At 38.9% G+C, this 21,105-nt stretch overlaps 1 protein-coding gene across 1 annotated transcript in view; it reads left to right on the forward strand.

The window, feature by feature from the left end:
- Positions 1-21,105, forward strand: part of HTR4 (5-hydroxytryptamine receptor 4) — a 105,449-nt gene that overhangs the window by 52,290 nt on the left and 32,054 nt on the right. Inside the window, exons 4-5 of the mRNA XM_040977063.1 lie at positions 10,975-11,100; positions 12,263-12,463. Coding sequence (XP_040832997.1) covers positions 10,975-11,100; positions 12,263-12,463 — 327 coding nt within the window. The remainder of the gene's footprint in view (positions 1-10,974; positions 11,101-12,262; positions 12,464-21,105) is intronic.

Raw genomic sequence — 21,105 nt, forward strand, 5'->3', positions numbered from 1 at the left:
TCCATTACAGAAACCATGACCCTCAAGCCTGACAGTCCATCACTATACCTGATGGGGAAGCTGTGATGTCAGCTTTGGAAATTATGAAGTCTTTTTTAAGTTGTACCTATTCAAAGAGCAATAGAGATCCCACTCCTTGGGTTATGAGTAAATGAAATTAATCTTTTTTGAATTTGAGATTATATGAAAAATATCAGTTACAATAATACTCCTGACCTCTCTGAATATGATGTAATATATAATCAATATGCAATAAAAACAATGATCAAATTAAACTATATTGTTACTTTAATTTAGTATATATAAATTCCCATGTGGAATTAATTATATTTATTTGTGATATGAATAAAATTCTATGTTAGATAACTTTAAACATTTTACTTATACCAGTTCTATTAGATCATTCTAAAATCATGAACACTGTAGTATGATATTTTTCTTAAAAGTAGTTGTCCCACGTAATAGACTGTGTCACTTCTTAAATGCATTTAGTGCTTTCTCGTAACGAACATAACTTCATATCCCCCAAGTATCTCAAATAGTCTCAAGGGACTTCCACTAAGAATAATGTGTATTTACATTGTGTGTTTGTGTATTTATAAGGAAAATATTTTTAAAATACTAATGCTGTCCTAAACAGAAAACCAGTGTTGTTGTCTCATCCCATCTATTCCAGACAGGTCGTAAGACAAATCTGGTATGTAATTTCCAGTGGTAACATTTTTAGAATAATTTGTGACTACTAAATTGAGCATAAGACCTAGAACCCTAGCACATCTTCTAGTCTCCTCTTGATCTGACCCTTGCTGACCTCATCTGACACAGTGTCTCCATCATTCTCTGCATTCTAGTGTTATTGGTCTTCTAGCTGCTGGAGTAATTCAGAAAGAGATAATGGTTTTGCTAAAGTTGATGAAATCATTAAATGAGACACTTGGCTCCTGGCTAACTCTGCCAGAATTACATAGTTTTCCACTTAGTGAGAATATTCGGAGGAGTGAATGATTATTACTCCCAGTTAAATGAACTCTTATTCATATAACCTTTTACACATCTCAGTTTCTCTGTTACCTTCTTATTAAACCAAGCATATCTACTGCAGATACGTAAGAGTAGTGGTCACCAGATGTTTTTGATGAAGGGTCAGAGGTAAATAGTTTCAGCTTAGTAGGCCATATAGACTCTGCCTTAATCACTCAACTTTGTAGTATGAAAGTAGCCATAAAGAAATATGTAAATGATTGAATGTGGCTATATCTTAATGAAATTTTACTTACAAAATCAGACAGTGGGCTGGATTTGGCCCAGTTATCATCACCTGGCTATTGTAGCAGAATAACATGAAGCAATTTTTTCTTTTCTTTAGGTATAGGGTTTTATTTTATTTTTTTCCACACTGTTACAGGTCAGAAGAGAAACCATAATGTTTTGCAACAGAAAGCCAAGATCCTGGCAAAATATGCAGAGTTGAATCAAGCAGCAGTTGGGTTCAGTGTAGGGGGCTTGTTGCAAAAGGCTAGGGAGTCGTCTGTTAGCACAGTATGGGAAATTACACATTCCCTTTAATGCTTATGCCTGGAGTGGATGATTGACCATGGTGGAGAAACTGCAGGTAATCTATCTTTTCCCCCTTGCACTAGATTTCTCACAATCACAGGAATAATTTTGAGAAAATAATCAGCCAAATATTGAAAACATGGCAGATATTTTATTCCAAAGGAGGATGTTTATGTACCCATTGGGCATGTTCCTGAACACTGGGGCAAAGAAATGCTTGCAAAATAAGCTGGAGACCCAATAACATAACCACATGTAAACTAAAGAGAAAAAAAATCCTGTATCTGTAACTGTTTGCTCAGTTTCCATTTTTAAAAAACGAATTTTCCCTAAAATAAGAGCCATGTCTGAAGTACAAGTTACTGGCACTGTTATTTAACATTTCTTCCGAAGAAAAATAGAATCCCTGGTAGCACACTGTGTAGGGTTGTAACTCTTCCCACATGTAAATGTCACCATGTCACATCTGGTCCGTCTTGGTTTTATACTCAGGCATGGTCTCAGAGAATACTGTCTTTAATCCTGAAGACTTTGTAGCTTTTCACTCCATTATGCCATTATATTCTGCCCAAATCTTTGGGTTTCAGAGCTTTTCCTATGCCAAGTATGTGTGATTTCTGAAGTTCTCAAAAACTCTATTGAGAACTTACCACAAAATTTTTACTCCATATGTTTGCAGTTAAAAAATATCTAGCCTTCATCAGCTGTACACCAACAACCCCCTACATTCCCACCCTTATCCATAGGGTCTCCTCAATAAACCAGAAAAAAATGTAGTAGAAGTACTAGAAACTCCATTTTATAAACTGCTATCTTCTAGGACTCATTCCTTTTGCTCCCTATCATTTTTATAGTCAACCTGTTTTCACAAGGCATATTAGGATGTCACCATCAGCATTTTGGATCTAGACAAAAAACAAAACTTTAGCAGATCTTTGTATGTATAAAGAACACACACACACACACACACATATAGATCCTTCAATTCTGAATTAGCACTGGACTTTTATTAAGATGTTTGAATTTAAATCCCAAATCCACTGCTTGATCCCCACTAGGTATAAGCCTCTTACCCACTTGAGTACTTGTCTCCTCTTCTGCAAAAGGATCATAATGATGTTAGATCACACGGCCTTATAAAGATTAAATGATCCAACATGAAAGTTCTACCTAGTGGATTGTTGATTAGATAGTAATTACTTAATAAATTGATGTCAGAATTTGCACTAGAAATTCCAAAATGAAGGCAAATGAATATGATTTGAAGTAGAGCAAAGAGAGTTAAGATTAAGGCTACATCTTAGAAATTTCTTGGTCAGTAGTTTTCATTGTTTAGTCTCCATGTCAACAGCATCAGTATCACTTGAGAATTTGTTAGAGGTACAAAAGTAGGATCCTGAATTAGAATCTGAAGGGGAGCACAGAAACCGGTGCTTTATTAGTTATTTTATGTATTTATTTGAGAAGAAAATAGAGAAACAGACAAATGGGCAATGAATATAGGATAATTGTCATCCACTAGTTTATAACTCAAATTGCTGTAATGAGTGGGGCCAGATCAAAGAGAAGAACCATAAATTCAATCCACATCTTTCACATGGGTGGCAGGAGCTCCATCCATGACTGCTGCCTTCCAGGTGTATAATAGCACAAAACCACCAGCCTGAGTCTGGACTCTCATCCATGGGATGTGGCATCTTAAACACCAGATCAAATGCCTTCTCTGCAACTTGTGCTTTACACAGCTGATTATAATGTTTGCTCATGATTCTCAAGCTCTACTGTTAGATACTTCTTATTATAGGATAATTATATATGAGTTATTTTATCTAATCCTACCAAAAATAATTTGCAGCAATTTAATTTAAAAATTAGGGCACCTGAAAGCTCACTGAAAGATCCCAAAGGAGCATATGTCAAATGATAACAAATATTCTCTTTCTAGAAGAAATTTCTACCTACTTTGAAAATATAAGATTACTAATAAGTATAACATCTAGAATATTTTTATGGAACTAAATGAAGACTGCACACATAAGAATGATTAAAGATGTTTATTGGATTTATCATATCAAGAGAGTGAGCCATTATCCCTGGCATTTATCAAAGACTTGAAGACAAGAAGAGGAATAAAGAGTTTTACAGATAGAAACAAGGAGGCTTTAAGAATGCTGTAATTGGAATTTTTGACCTGAGGAAGCAGGCAGTGCATAAATGAGAAGTGGGCATTTTATATAATTCATTTGGCAAGTATATTTGACTTTCTGTACTTGGTCTTAAGTTGGAAGCAGGTAGGTGGGGAAAAATAGAGAAGCTGGTAGTCATTGAACAAGTCTCCATCCTTTTGGAGTGATTGCTATGGAAACTGTGAGAATTTTATTGTTACATATGTTACAGCCATTGTCTGTTTGTTTTAGGGTGCTTCAAAATGTTCATGAAGGAGCTGGCATTGTGGTGCAGATGTGCTAAGCTGCTTCCCAGGATGCTGGCATCCCACATTATGGTACTAGTTTGTATTCTGGCCACTCTGCTTCAGAAACAGTCTCATACTAATACACCTAGGAAGGCAGCAGCCATTGACCCAAGACCTTGAGTTCTTGCCATCTGTGTGAGAGACCTGGATGAAGTGAGGCTCTTGGCTTTGGCTGGCCCAGCTCCAGGTATTGTAAGCACTTGAGTCTCAACCAACAAATGGAAAAGCTCTCTCTCTCCTCTCTAGTCTGTAACTTTGCCAACCTAATAAATGAATAAATAAATATTGTATAGATCTATTTATTTTTTATTTGAAAGGCAGATTTTATAGAGAAGGGAAGAAAAAGAGAGAGACCGACCAACCTTCTACCCACTGATTTACTCCTGAAATAGCCACAATGATCAGAGCTGAGCCAATCCAAAGCTAGTAGTCAGGAGCTCCTTCTAAGGCAGGGGCCCAAGGACTTGAGCAATTCTCCACTGTTCTCCATGACCATAAAGTGGCCAAATAGATCAGAAGTGGAGCAACCAGAACATAAACCAGTTCCCGTTCAGGATGCCCAAGCTTCAGGCAAACAATTAGCCTGCTTAATCTTAATATTTTTTTAAAAAAGATTTATTTTTAAAAATTTTTATTTGAGATGCAGATTCACACTCACAGAAGAGAGCAAAAGGGAGAAACCTTCCATCTGCTGATTAATTCCCCAAATGGCTGCAAAGTCCAGAGCTGACAGATCCAAAACTGGAAGCTAGGAGCTTTTTCCTGGTCTCCTATGTGAGTATAGGTACCCAAGGAGTTGAGGCATCTTTCTCTGTTTTTCCAAGTCATACACAGAGAGCTGAATCAGAAGTGGAACAACCAAAACTTAGTCTGTAGCCCAGGTGGGATACTGACCCTGAAGCTTAGGATTAGTTTCCTGAGCCACTATGTCAGCCCCAATCTTAATCTTAAAGGAAAAACTCTTAGAAGGGTTGGCACTGCTATGCTGGGATCCCATATGAGTATTTGGCTTTCATTTCAGCTCTCTACTGATGCAGCTGGGAAAGCAATGGAAGATGGCCTGCATGTTTGGGTGCCTGTCTCCCATGTGGGAAACACAGATGGAATTTCAGGCTCCTGGATTCTCCCTAGCCAGCCCTGGCCATTGCAACCATGAGTAGTGTAAAACATCAAATGCAAAATCTTTCTCTTTGTCAGAGGTAGCCACTGTGGCATAGCTGGTAAAGCCAATACTTAGGACACTGGCATCCTATATGAGTACCAGTTGGAATCCAGCTACCACTGCTGCTGATCCTCCTCCCCACTAATGCATTTGGAAAAAAAAAAAAAACTGCTAAGGATGGGCCAAGTGTTTAGGCCTCTGAACCCACATAGAAAACTGGATAAAGCTCCTAGCTCCCAGCTTTGGACCTGCTCAGCTCTGACCATTGCATCCATTTGTGGAATGAACCAGCAGATGGAAGATCAATATCTCTTTTCTCTAATTCTGCCTTGAATTAATAAGTATGTATGTAAGTAAGTAAGTAGGTAAAGACAAATCTTATCTAAAAGTAATTTAATTTTTCAGTTCATGGAAAATCCCACAGAATCATTTAATTAATTTTTCCATGAGGCTTTCCCTAGCTTCTTCATATGGCCTATCTTAAGGAATCTACAGAAAAAAGGTCATGTATTCATAGAAAATGACATAGATTTAAAATTTTAGCAGTTGTAATATTGCTAAATTTAATGATTATACAGAAAACCACATAATCATGGACTCTGCTAGTTTGTTAATTGAAAGAGTATTTTAAAAATTATTTACAAGATATGTTACTGATGCCTATACTTCTGAGTTTAACTCTCCTCTGTGTTCTCCAACTATCATGCATTTTGTTTGTGGCAAGTGATAAAGGTAATGAAGAAAATACATGCATGTTATTGTTGCGAGTTGACTGAATCTATCCCAGAAATGAATCAGAGGCTGACTCCTAGAAGCTCAGAAGTCTTTATTCACTGGCCCATGGACTGTTCTGTACCGTTGCACGTGGAAGAGGGGAGCAGCCCTGATTAGCTATGTTCAGATGTTCTTAAGCAATGATTATCCAGTCAGCTAAGAGAGTACTAGCACATGATGCGAAGTGTTCAGTCAACCAACCTTACACCAATGCACAGTACAAATGATACAATCAACTGTAGTGGCATGGAACACAGATACCCAGTTTAAGCACTATACACTTTAAACTATCCAATCGGCATCCCACCAAGTAACAAACACAGAACCAGGCAAACAGGTCCTTCCAATTCTATTTACAGAAAACACAATGGATCAGTCAGCTTGCTGCCTGAATTGTGAAAGAAAAGCAAGATCTCCCACTAGATCTTGAGATCAGGACTCCCACTCTTCTTTCAGGACATTCCAAGAGTCCAAGATTGTGGCACATGTTATGAATATATCTCAGAAATGTTTCAGAAGGCCTAGCCTGTCTGGGCTATCACACTACAACAGTCAGAAGGGGAACTCCAAGAGAGGAGACCCCCAGAAAATTCAAGTGATTTTTTTTTTGTAATGACACAGCTTAATAGGTACTGGGATCTCCCTTTTCCCTCCCCAAGATCCCTCCTCTTCCCACTGTTCTCCCCTCCAGTCTTACAATGGGTGTCTTTCATGGATTTTTACAAGTCATTGTGCTGCCACTCAGGTGTTTCCCAACAGTGTAGATTATCAGCCATTTCACTGTGAGTCCATCCTTGTACTGAATGCATGGGACATACTTCTCTCTGTTTCCACCTATGAATATATTAATTTCCAATACACTTCCATTATGCATCTCCTTAGGTACAGTTCACCATGGTAAGAAAAACTTTGAACCTTCATCCCCATGAAGTTGACAAACATGTAACAAAGGTATCAGTGCAACGTTAGGGTAGTGGAAAGGAGTGTGCAACATCTTCCTGTAGGAATAAATGCTGGCATGTATCCCATGTGGCACCAGTTGTCCTTCAGTCGTTCAATATGTTCTTAGTTTTTCTGCCAGTTCTTCCTGCTCCTGAACTGCTTGTGTCATCCTGAAATTCAAGATGCTGGACCTCTTTGATCACATCCCTCCCCAAGGTTGTAAAAGCAGTTGGCCCATCTTCCACTGTTTTCAGGTCATATGCAGGGAGATGGATTGGAAATGGAGCAGCTGGGACATGAAACAGTGCCTTTTTGGAATGTAGTCGCCACAGGTGGATGCTGAGCCTACTACACCATGGTGCTGGCCTCAAAGTTTACTTATTTATTCTCATATTTCCACTCCCCATTTCGCTGTGCTACTTACATTTCTTCGGTGTTTTCTCATGTATTTTCCAGTACAGCACAAATTTCTCACCAGAGTTCAACAAGGACCTCAGTATCTGGCTCTTAGCAGTTGACTATTCCTGGAGAGTGTTTAAATCAAGGGCTTTTACAAGGATTTCACAGAAATGGTCCCTAATTTATTGTAATTGTTATTGGATTTAATCAATTGATAATCATGCCCAATTTTAAAAGCTCTTTCTATGGTAAAATATTTTTTGTCACTCACAATTTCAAGTGTAGCCACTTCTAGCTCCTAATTGGCATGCTACAAGTGAATCATAGCATTGAAGTTGGAGCTCTCTCATCCTGAACTTCCCGCATTAAGTATACATGTTCTGGAGGCTGAGATGTTCATTTAGATACTTTGAATCTGTTTTATTCTCCCATAGCATTAAAGGCAGTATGAAGGAGGTATTTATGTGGGTGAGAGTGGTTGATAAAGTCCTTGTTCTAACAGTATATTTCAAACCATAGACTGTAGAAAATAAAAGGACCTAGGACAGGATGGCCTCTACCAGTACAAGAGACCCTAATAAATGGTCATCCATGTGGGTTTTTTTATTGTAATAAATTATAAACAATACTTAATATAGCTTTTTTCTAATTATACTTCAGTGATGTTAAGAACATATACAATAGACTACAACCATTACCATTCTACTTTCCCAGAACTTTTCCATCATCCCAAGTAGAAGCCTCAGTACTTTTATAGGTGTTATTATTTATTTGAGAAGCACAGTTTTGTGTGTATATGAAGCCAGGAGCTTCTTCAGTGTCTCCCACTTGGATGCAGGGGCACAAGGACTTGGGCCATCTTCCACTGCTTTTCCAGGTACATTAGCAAGGAGCTGGATGGAGCAACTGAGACTCCAAACAGTGCTCATAGAGGAGTCGGCATCACAGGCTGCAGCTTTATGTGCTGTGTCACAACTCGACCACAACCCCCAGAAACTCCAGTAGTTTAAAAACAATAACTCGCCTTTACCCTCCACTTTCAGTCTCAGAACTGTTACTCTTTGTTTTCCTGTCAAGTTGCCTATTCTCAGAACCTTATATAAGTGGGCTCTGTGCTTTTGGCTCCTATTTATTTCACTTAGTGTAATGTTTTCAAAATTAATGCTGCAGCATATATCAGAAAATAATTTACTTTTTGTGACACAATAACATTTTATGGTTTGCATATACTAACTTCTGTGCATTTATTTATCTGATAATAGGTATTCCTATTGTTTCTGCTTTTGGGTTATTATGAATAATGCTTTTAACAGTATTGGCATGGAAATATCTGTAGCTTTGCTTTCTGTTCTTTTGGGTGTTTACTTAGTATTGAATTGCCTTATTATTTGATCATTCTATTTTTAATGTTTTGAGAATTCACCAAACTATTCTCACTGCATCATTTTACAATCCTACCAGCACTATAAAGCTTTCACAATATCCCCATATTCTCACTAACATTTGTGACACTCTTTTTCGTTTTGCTATGCCTTGTATAACAGACACTGGAAAGGAAGTGAGTAATATCTTATGAGCATTTATTGAGTATTAAATCTTGCATTGTTCTAGCACTACTTCTCAACCTTGATTTCACATGGGAATCACTTAGGGGCTTTTAAAACTTTGAGCATTTAGGCTACAACTCAGATTGATTAAGTAAACATCTCTGAGTGTAGAACCTTAGCATCAACATTTTAAGGTTGCTTAAGTGATTGCTATATGCAACTAGGCATGGAGACTTATCATTGCATTCCCTTTCAAAACCCCTGCTGAATAGCCAGGACTTGCTATTTGGGACCAGTATTAACTTCTCCCCCACCCCCCGCCAAGGATTTATTTATTGGGGCTATTGCTGAGGCTTAGCAGGTATAACCACTGCCTGGGATACTGGCATTCCCCTATGGGCACCAGTTGGAGTCCTGGCTACTCTACTTCCTATCCAGCCTCCTGCTAATGAACCTGAGAAAGCAGCAGAGGATGGCTGAAGTGTTTAGGCCTCTATATCCATATAGGAGTCCTGGAGGGCTCAGCAGGCTCCTGGCTTTGGCCTAGTCCAGTCCTGGTCTTTGTCGGTCTTTGGGGAGTGAACCAGAGGACAGTGGACCTCTCTCTCTCTGCCTCTCCTCCCCCCCTACAATTCTACCTTTCAGGGAAAATAAAATTATCTTTAAAAAAGGGGATGGGAAGTGGGGAGAAACACACAGAGAAGAAAAAGAAAGAGAGAGAAATTGAGACCTTTGATCTGTGGGTTCACTCTCCAAATGGCTACAACATCTAGGTCTGGGTCAAGCTAATGCCAGGAGCCAAGAACTCCATCCAAGTCTCCCACATATGTGTCAATGGCACAAGTAGTTGAGCAGTTTTCTGCTGCCTATCCAGGCATGTTAAGTAGGGAGCAGGATCTAAAGCAGTGAAGCAGGAACATGAGCCAATGTTCCAATACAAAATGCTAGTGTTGCAGGCTGCTGCTTAGTGTGATGTACCACAGTACTGGCCCTAAGTCATTTTCTTGTTTCTCTGTCAGAGGAGTTAAAAAACAAAACAAACAAACAAAAAACACTGAGGGCTCACAGGAAAAGCAGCAGCTCTAGAGGCCAGCCACAAACATGTTTCAACAACTCAGTTACCCTTTGAGTCTCCATTTTTTTTTTTCCATTTTGAAATGTGAGGTTTCAGTATGGAGTTTTAGGATCCTTTGAAACTTCATCAATGTGGACATTTTTTGGTACCCTTAAAAAAACCAAAAAAACCTTTCCAACCAGCTTCTGAATAAGCTACAGAGATCATGCTTTCATTGATAGGAGCCACCCACTTTGAGTGAAATACAAGGCAATGTTTTCATTGAGAAGGTGATGTTTGTAGAGTCCAATCAGATGCCAACACTAACAGAAACATATAAGTTATACTGTGAAAAGAAGACATAGTTTGGGCACCAAGAGAAGGTTGCTAGGAACAGTGAAAGGATTTCTTGAACATGTTGGTAGCTACTGTCACAGAATCAAAGTAAATCGTTTGGGTGAACTGATGGTGACAGCCTTGACACCATGTACTTCTCTCTCTTGAGGCAATCTACATATGAACATCAGCTCCTGCATGACCTGAAATAGGGTAAGGAAAATAGGATGAACCTTTTTTCTTTTCATGTAGACACTGGTTCAAGTTACATTTTTTTTATTTAGCATTATCTCTTCTTCACCCAATAAATATGAATGACACATTGAATACACACTGGTGAATAAAACAGTGGGGATCAATGTCTTGTTGAGCTTACAATCTATCTAATAGGTTAGGTGTGCAAACCAGAGATCAACCAACCACGTTTCTGAGTACCAGCTGAGTTAAGGGTTGGAAGGAAGGTCGCAAGTTCTCAGAGAATAGTTGTGCAACTTCAGCCAAGTTAACTTACCTACCTGAACCTCAGTGTCCTCTTCATATTGCAGCTAACCACTATAGCATACCAAGTGGTAGGCACATTCCCTGACGTACATTAGTACACAATAAATATATGTTGCACCTGCTAATTGTGATTACCTTCCTAAGGTCAGCAAGGAAAGGATGAATTCTAGTTTTCCTATATGTCCTACATCTTTTCAAGTCTTTGCATTTGTGTGTTCATGTCTTTCAGTTCCAAGGAGGGTTTCGGATCAGTGGAGAAGGTTGTGCTGCTCACATTTCTCTCAGCTGTTATCCTGATGGCCATCCTGGGAAATCTGCTGGTGATGGTGGCTGTGTGCAGGGACAGACAGCTCAGGTGAGCAGCAAGAGGCAACCTCCCTGGCAAACATGACTGGAGTTTGCACTGTCCCTGGAGACATGGATGTAAGCATTTCTATAATAATTACAAAGGAACAGCTGGGACAGCTTTTAAAGCAAATAGAGAAGAGAAAAAGGAATCCCACATAATACTATAATTGTGAGGCAACCAGTGTTTAAGTCTTTCAGTGTATTTCTATACTGTGGGTTTTTTTTTTTTTCCTGTGTCATGTCTGTAGTTTATCGGTGATTCTCGGAAAGCATGGTTGACTAATGACCAATCTAGGAATTATATCTGGGTCTTTTCTTTTTGTTTTATCAGTCTCAACCATGGCTGCAGTTAGAATCACCTGAACACATTTTCAAAGTACTACTGTCTGATATCAGCATGTCTTATGCGCTATGGATGTAGTTACACCAAAAGAAGTATTCATTGTTGGAGTTCAAAGTTAACTGGGCATCTTGTACTTTGTCTGGCAGTTGTTAAAGATAGTAGGAGGATTCAGTATTCAGGGTTCCTGAGCTAGTTGATTTGGACTGGTGCCTGCATATCAACGCTTAATAGAATCTACTGGGTGATGTAGCACACAGCCTAGATTTAAAGCCACTGGGCTATTAAAGGCTTAAAAGATGCAGTTTCTAAGCACGACATGTGTTAATGCAGTGATGAGGCAAATAAAATGTGAAGATACAATTCTGACATTGTCACAATTACTAGGCACCTTTGTCAGTGTAAATGTGTTAAGTGACATCTGAGGTGAGTTGTGAGGGAGTCACCCTGGGAGAATTCTTGGAGAAGACTCAGTCATGAGGAGGCTGAGTGGGAAGAGGGCAGCCAATAGTTTGAGGAGAGAACAGCTGTGTAAGATCTGAAGGAGAGAGCACCTCAGACAGGGTCCTCAGATCCAGTCAGGGTTACCAGAGGGAGGGCTTCCTGTTTGGTGGAAAGTGGGGCTCAGAAGCCAGAAAAAACTGGATATATAGTGTCTTCTCAGCCATGTTACAGAAGGGGAGGCAGTCTCACCATGTGGTTTTTCTGCTCCCTTTCTCCCATTTTTCCTTCTTTCAATACTTCCCCTTTCCTCCATTGTCTCTTTTCTCCCTGACATTTTCTCCTTGTCCCTTCTCCTGACTCCTGCCTTTTGCTTTTTTCTTTACAGGAAGATAAAAACCAATTATTTCATTGTATCTCTTGCCTTTGCGGATCTGCTGGTTTCAGTGCTGGTGATGCCCTTTGGTGCCATTGAGCTGGTTCAAGACATCTGGATTTATGGGGAAATGTTCTGTCTGGTCCGGACATCCTTAGACGTCCTGCTCACAACAGCCTCGATTTTTCATCTGTGCTGCATTTCTCTGGATAGGTAAGGACAGATAATGTGCATAGTGTGGTACTCCATGCTGGAGACAGTGACCTGATAGATATTGGGCTAAGTCTTTCTTCCTTAATTCATTAGCTAGTATGAATCTCAGAGAAGTGCATTTGGGGTTATTCTGTTGCTCAGTCAGTATCCAGCTTTCACAGAGGGACCCTTTGTAGTCAGGTACTCCCTAAGGCATAGCAGATACAGAGACTGGTCAGATCCAGAACCTGCCTGCAAGGAGTTTATAGTTTAGCTAGTGATAGCTATCAGTGACCCTGTTTATACAGTGCTCTCAGTCATTTAGTGATGGTATGAGCAAAATTCTGAGGGAGCTGAGTGCTAGGAATTAATACATCTGCTCAGTGGGTCGCAGGGGTGACTCACAATGGTAGTACCTTCATGTTTGACCATGCTTTTCCTGAAAAACTACACTTACGTAGTTTTAAAAATGCATGATTACATGCATGCTTCCAAAGTGAAGATTGCCTCTCAGAAAGTTAAAGCAATAGTAAAATCTTCCATAATTGTCATTGGACCCAGGTCTGTCATTTCCTTCCTGTTGCATATTTTTTTTTTCTTTCTGTTCATGTATGACTTCAGGACCTAGCGATTTGCATCTTTGCTTCTTTTATATGAGGTGGATATTTTTCTTTTGTACCAACACTTCTCATTCTCCAATTTCTGATCATTTATATTCAATCAGAAAGGCTGAATGTAATTTGAAAATCAAATGACTATAAGAACATACGCTTCTGTCAGTACAGTCATATGAAGAGTGGTTTCACAAAAGAAAGTGTGGGGTGAACATTATCAGAATTATCAGGGACGTTCTCTTAGTGCCTCTTTAGTAATCCAACAGACCCAAATTTTCCCCAAGTCTTGAAATAAATCGTTGTTTTTGTCATTGAGGACTAGAACAAATAGGTGATTAGAGTCAGAAATCATGGTTTGTGTGTGTGTGTGTAATTTTAACCATTATGAACTAAAGTCATGGTCTCCATAGAGGCTTACATGGGTGAGGACCTTAGTGACTGAAACCAGCTAAGGCAACACCAGATTGATGTCTTATCTTGTGATACACATACTTATTAATTGGAATGGCAGATGTATGACCTGCTCTATTTAAACTGCTCTGCCGAGAACATACGGTTGAATGTGTTTAAGCTTCATGCATATAAATAATGATCCTATCACTAGAGATTATAAGGATGATATAAAATAGAACTATTGGCCAAAAGCCAGAACTGTTACCCATCACGGTTTGAAATTTGAGGGTTTTTTTAAGTTTATTTGCAACAACATGATTTCAGTAATTAAAGACATTTTAAAACAGTCAACATATATTACATGAAAGTTCATATTTTAGAGAACAAAGTGAATTGAAGTAGAAAATATATTGAAAGTCTGCAGGGTAACATGTGTGATCATTGCAGAAAAGAGAAATTAGACTTAAAGTGCTATGGAAGTGTGGAAAAGACACTGTTGAGGATCTAGAGCAGCTGGAGGTGCCCTTCAGGTTTGAGCAAAATCTAGGGGAAGAAAATGCCCCAGGTAGGGAATAAAAAATGAGCAAAAGTGTCGAGCCACCCACCTGGTGTAGAAAGCTTACCATGGGAAGTGCTAAGAGAAGGCCTGGAACTTCCTTGAGAAGCCTAAACCTCACAGTTCCAAATTTCCAACTTTTGCCTGAGTAGGCATGCATTGTCAGGACACAGTATGGATTGGTCGGTCATTCAGCACCATCTGCTTTAGAACTGAAGAGCTGGGCCCAGTATGGTAGCCTAGTGGCCAAAGTCCTCACCTTGCATGTGCTGGGCTCTCATGTCCTGGCTGCTCCACTTTCCATCTAGATACCTGCTTGTGGCCTGAGAAAGCAGTCAAGGACAGCCCTAAGCTTTGGGACCCTGCATGCACTGGGAGACCCAAAAGACACTCCTGACTCTGTGGTTCGGATCAGCTCATCTCCAGCCATTGCAGGCACTTGGGGAGTAAAACAGCACAGGGAAGATCTTTCTCTCTGACTCTCCTTCTCTCTGCAAATCTGCCTTTCCAATAAAAATAAATAAATCTAAGAAAGAAAGGAAGGAAGGAGGGAAGGAAAGAAGAAAGAAAGAAGAGCTCTACGTTTTTTACTTCTATTAATGGCAATGATACTAAGCCTTTCTGAATCTCGGTTTTCTTCAACAACAACAACAACAACAAAAAAAAAAATAGAGGAGATAGCATATATTCTATAGGACTGCAGTTAGGAATAAATTGCATAAGGCATCGCATTGGCCCGGCACTAAACACAAGTGAAAGCTGTTGTTATTTTTAGTTTCTTATAATTAACTTTGTGACTCATGATCTTTCTTACCAAACTTGGGCCTCCTCAGTGAATGGCCCACATTGTAATTCTTAATGTGGTTTACATATGCTCTACATTTAAGTAATGACAAGTCCTGCACCTTTTCTTTCTTCAAAAGTTGCTGTATTATTTTACCTCTCTGTCATCCCAGTTCAAACCTTAAACATATTATCTCTTGCATAAATCACTGCAACAGCCTTCTAATTGCTCTCACCAAATTATTTTGTACTGCTGTAATTCACCTGTCACTCCTAAGTTCAAATAGCTGTCTTTTAAGCAGAAAGTTCTGCTCTTACCGCTCTTTGTTTTAAACCACTCTATGGCTGTGCATTGCACTGAGGAGCATGATGAAATTTCTTTTCGTTGTTTTCCTCCTGTCCTCGCCCCCGTTTCTCTCGTGTCTTCTGCCAGGCTCATCTCTAGGCCCTAGCCGCATTTCTCTTTCTGCAGCTACTTGTGCCCAGCCATCTCAGGATTTCATCTCCACCCTCTGCCCCTCTCACCTGTGTGCCTTTTCAATTTTTCCTCAGCTCTTTTTCCCTTGCTGAAATCCTTTCCAGTTCCATCAAAATTATTCTTCTTTTCAGTGCAATTGTGATTAAAATCATTTCTGTAATTTCTTCCTAAACTTCTCTCATTCCCTTAAGGGGACAAAATTCACAGTTCTGAATAGGGAAAACTCCTCCCTCAAAGAACTTACATTTTCCTGGGGAGATTGATGTTTAACCAGTGATTGACTGCATTAATGAAGATTTGGATATCAGGCAATCAATTATTGGACAATCATCATGTCCTCAAGCTGTCAGCAGTTCTGTTGCTTTCTCTGATAGGAGACATCAAAAACCTCATTACTGTAAATAAGATTAAATCAGATGATCCTGTTTCATTGTTTTTACACTAGCCTGGGAAACTTGCCAGTTGCCTCTCAAGTATTCCCACTCTCAACAGTGATACTTTATCCCACAGGAATGTTGTGGGTTAGGCATGACACATCTTGGATATAGGGTGGAAGTGAGATCATGACTGTCAACGTCACCAGTAGCAGGTGATGTGGAAGAATGGCAGTTGCCTTGCACAGAGGAGTGTGAGAAAGATAAGAGCAGGTACCAACTTCTTCCCAATTGACTGAAGAGGGAAGGCTTATCTTAGTATCTCCAAAATAAGAAAAGAGATGTATCATTTCCAAGTATCTGTGTTAGGCCACCTATTCCAAAATCCTTCTATTGGTCTCCTGTACCCATGCTTTTCACCTTCAGTCATTCTGATGTCCTTTCTCTGAACATACTGTCCTTTGTCCTATATTTGTCATCAGGTGGAAATTCCCTTTTAGAGTGTATTTCACTTCATTGAGGATACAATTCTCAATAGCACTGCAGGATTTTCCTGTTTGATATGTCCGACTGAATTGTCTGTCATCTTTCCTCTGAACAGATCAGAAACCTTACCTGTTTATTTGCAAAATCCCCCAAAAGTTTCTTAACCACAGATTTTCTTTTAAACATGTTGACTTGTAAAATGTATAATTTCAACTCCAAGCCTGCATATTTTATCCTGTGCTGGAGATAAATGTGTCTGCATTTCTTAAATGATTTCCCTGGAGTTAAACTCAATTTTATAATGTATAAATGCAAAATGTCTGTCACTGTGAACTTGTGTCACACAATTACATTTGTTTTCCCAATAGAATTGAAATGTATTTTATCAAGGAAAGCATCGTTAAGGTTTCTCTTCTCAAATTCTCTTTGGGACCAGATTCATGGCTATACGTAATAGTAACATTTATTGAGTCAAATTCCGGTTCGAAAGACATGAACTGCTATTTTTATATTCATTTCATCAAATATTTATGGAGTGCTTAGTAATTGCTGTCAGGCATTCTAGGCACTGGAAATACATTGGTAAACAAATGGAACAGCTCTGAATTAGAGCTTTTAGTCTCATGGATAACACAGAGAGTAAATTTGTAGTTACAGTAAAACTAGTGGCCATTGAAATGTAAGGAAGAGAAGTCGAAAAAGCATTTTGTTTCTAAAGAAGGGAAGAATCCTGAAGAAGTAGAGCTGAAATGTATCAGTTGAGGGTGTGGGGATGTGTAGCAGAATGAGTAGGGGATGAGGTATGAGGCCGCAGTGCCACAAAATGCATCAACACAGAGTTTTCTGAGGCACCTTATTAATACAGGCTTAATTCTTGCCATGCCTTTCCTTGCTTTTCCCTTCATGTCCCTAGTCTGTTTTTCCTACCCATGTGTGATCTGTTCTTCCCTGAATGTGATATGTTTTGCCTAACCCCATGTTGCCCCTGGTGCCTGGAGTTCCTCTTTTGTTTTCTTGGTAAGTACTCAGTGTTCTTCGACACTCATACAAGATGTGTCACTTCCTTTAGTGACCGATTGTACTTGTGGTTTTCCCCTCTGATCTCAGAGTTTTGAATATAAGCATCTCAGTTATTATTCATTTTAATAACCGGTATATTAATCTATCTCATACAGACTATAAATGTCCTGAGAATTTGCTTTATCCTGTCTGTTCTTATGTTCTGGTGAGTCGCATGTGGTAGCTGCTGCATGTATGGTTGAGCATTAGATGTGATTTGTGATTGTTTGAAATGACCTTGATGTTAGTTCTCTGTTCTCTTAAGAATCTCAATATGTAAAGCAGTTAAGAATAAGGTATTAGATGCTGGACTGCCTGGATTCAATCTGAGCTTGACTAGTTACCAATTGTGTGCTCTTTGGAAAGTTGCTTCAAATTTAGGTGTTTCACCTTGCTTCTAAAATACTTCCCTTTGGGATATACAATGAATAACTCACAGAGTCTGTGTACAGTACATAGAATGGCACATGGCATGCTCCAAGCATTGCATTAATGTAGTTACAAGCATTGTTCCATGGTTATTTTCCTTTGCAGATGCAAATTCCTAGTGGTTGTTCTGAGTACCTTCCCAGGCACTGCTCATAGCTGAGTGCTCTTGAAGTTTACATCCTTAGCCTTACAGCTCTGGACATCTCCTGTGTTTCCTCTGGAATTCTCATCCCGTCGTCGGCTTTACCTGCATGTCTGCTTCTGCTGCTTCTTCAGCTTGCCCCGCGCTGGGCTCTGAGTCCTATCTCTACCTCCCTGCTCAGTGTATTGTGATAAGCATCTTTCTGTGCTCCAAGTGGAAATTTCCAGCATGAAGTACTATCGTCTTCCGCTTTGTACATTAAAGGCACATCTATTAGTCATCCCTTAGTCATTTAAATGCGGTTCTGTGAGGTCACCTTTTACTTACCTGCTATTGTCAACTAGATGCTAAATTGCAGCCATGCACTTACAAATATCTGAAAAATACATCTTCTTCCTTTTTATTCCATTTCCATTCCATTTCTGGATTATTACAATATCTTAAGTATTATTGAATGTTATCTTCTATGCCAGGTTCAACTTTAAATATGTCTTTTTTTTCCTGTATATTCTCAACTCAAAAAGTTTCTAGAGTGCTACCTATTCTCCTTCCTCTTCTTTAATGATTTCGCCATTGTGAGGCCTTGCCCCACTTACCAGTATTTGCAGGGCAGGGATTTTTGGCATTTGTGGGTATAGAATACAGTTCTACTATGTCCCTGTTATGTAATCCAGCAAGAGGATTAAACTCTCCGAACCTCTGCTTGTTTGTATTTCCAGTGAGGATGCTGAGAATTGCCTTGCTGAGTTGTTACAGGAATTAGATATGCGTAAGCATCGCTTCCTGCTATAACGAGTGCCCTTAACAAACGGGTAGTGCATGTGTTAGAAAAGTAGCAATTATAGTAGTAAAGTGGACATTACAGTGCAATTAGAGAAATGCTATGTCACAGAACTATACGAAGAGCTTTTTTAAAAAAAGAAAAAGGTAGAAATGGAGGCTAATCTGCTTTGAGGAGCCAGAGATAACTTTCAGGGGATGAGGCCCTTACACTGAGTCTGGAAGAACCAGTGAGACAAGTATCAGGTGGTTACTTCGTACATATTGTGAAATGTATCTTGGTAACCTCTGTGTATTTTTAGGATGCCCCCTGCCAAGATGTTTTCAATGACATTTTTTGTGGGTTATCTCTTTCCATTAGTCTATAATAATTCAGAAAGACCTCTTCTAGCCAGGTGTTACTAACATTCCTTTATATTTTCTTATCAGAAAGATACAGAAGAATATTTATATAACAAACATTAAACCTGCAGACATGAAACATTAAACATTAAACCTGCCAAGGCTTGAGCTATTGACTCCAAGACCTGACAGAAAGGAGTCTTTTCCTGTCCTCATGCCCCTGCATTTTCTTCTTCCTGGAACCCAGATTCTGTTTTGTTCTGTGACTACATTCTCAGTTCTTCTTCCTGTCTCTGAGTAATCCTTCAGATTCTTACTCTCTGGTCCTCCAAGTCTCTGTCATCTTAATTTTCCTGGGTAATTGCAGGAAAGAGGTTGGAGCTACTGGTGCTTTTCACTCTTCTGTACTCCTAAAAGGGGAAGAACAGGAACCACCTTTTACAGCAAGGTCTTTTACCGAACTGGTGCATTGCACTTCTCTGGATGACAGATGATCGCTTCCCCCTGTTGTGGTTTAGTACCGTAAAGTACACCTGCCCTAAAACCTGGTGGCTCAAACACAGTGTGTGATCACTACATCTTACAAATAATCAATTCCATTGTGCATAGACATTATGCTTTCTATGCTTTCAATTCCCTTTGGAGAGCAATTCATTTGTTTTGTTTGTTCCTTGGAATCAATGATAGGAGAGCTGCTGAACCAAGTGATTTCATTATTGTATTTTTAGATCATTTGGTATTCAAACTTAAATGAATTTGAGTTCATTTATACATTAAGCACAAAACATGCAGATGTGCATACGCACATACAGAGTCATGTAATACCTAACAATGTTTTCAATGATAGACTATGGAAATAATTTTAATCATAATGAAGCTGAAAAGTTCATATCACGTAGTGACATTGTAACCTCAGAAACTCTACTACAACACGTTACTCAAACATTAATGCTGGTGTAAACAAACCTACTCTAATGCCAGTCCTGTAAAAACATAGCACAAAAATTATGTATATAATCCTTGATAATAAGTGACTGGGTTACTGGTTTGTGCTTACACTAAATCTTACTTTTTATTATTATTTTGAAATATAAAAACACAAAATTTTACTCTGAAAGAGTATGTTGTGTTGTACTAACAACAGTCTCATATTTATTGTGTGTCTTGACTGCCTCTAAGGCTATATTGAGTAGTTGATTTACATCACATAGGTGTAGGTTAGTTTGGTACACTTGCTGTTTGCAAAATGATGAAATCACCTAATAATACAGTGCTTAAAATGTATCCTCATCATTGTGTTGAGTAGTTTTATGTTCCAGTATCTTGATACATTTTAACAAACCAGCTTTATCAATTCTCACACTGAATCAGAAATCCTTAATTATCCTAATCGCACAAATTAATACACTAGATCAGTAAGATGTTAAGTAACTGACTCCAGAGCTAATGTGGGATTTAAATAGTTGGGCGTTTGTATACAGTTATGGAGACATAAAGCAGATTGCTAAAGTCCCCATTGGTTCTGAAAGTCTGAAGTTCCAAGTTGTTTTGCTGCTTTACTTTCCTGTAGTTGAGAAGGTGTTGGGAGGTACTATTTTCCTTAATTGCAGGAGGAGCAAGGAAGGGATTTACATGGAGCTTAAAATGCACGCTATCTTCTACGAGTTGTCAAAGTAAAATGTGTCCCCACATTAAAAGTAATTTGATCACACATTTGCACATGGAGGATCTGTGGCTGGCCTGCCAGTGGGAATTTTAGTGGACTTTTATGAGCGATACTTTGAAATTTTTACATGTGAAATTATGTATATGTAAATATTCCTACTACATTTTAGTCAGTCCTGAATATTGGGAACCTTACTTGGCATTTAAATGTTCAATTAAGCTCTTTGTAAAAGTTTTCCAGTTAAAAAGATAGGAAATTTCTAGAGAGGGAGAGAACAGACTTTACACATTAATCTGTGCCTGAGATGAGGCAGCATTCCTTATCTTTGGAACACAGTCCATCCAGGGTATAAATCAACAACTGTGTCTCTTAAGTTTGTTGTAGTTTAGCTCCTTTGGAAAAACATACAGCGGTTTTAATTGCATTAGTTATTTTTCAGTTAACAAGATTGTGTAAGTCTTCCTGACCTAGCATTAAAACCTCTTAAGGTAGGGATCTGCACTGTGATGAAATTGGTTGTTTAATTGTCTATTTCCGGCATCCTATATGGGTACTGGTTCA

The sequence above is a fragment of the Ochotona curzoniae genome, unplaced genomic scaffold, assembly GCF_017591425.1.
Source record: "Ochotona curzoniae isolate NIBS_2020 unplaced genomic scaffold, NIBS_Ocur_1.0 contig_1, whole genome shotgun sequence".
In the NCBI taxonomy this organism is placed as follows: Eukaryota; Metazoa; Chordata; class Mammalia; order Lagomorpha; family Ochotonidae; genus Ochotona; species Ochotona curzoniae.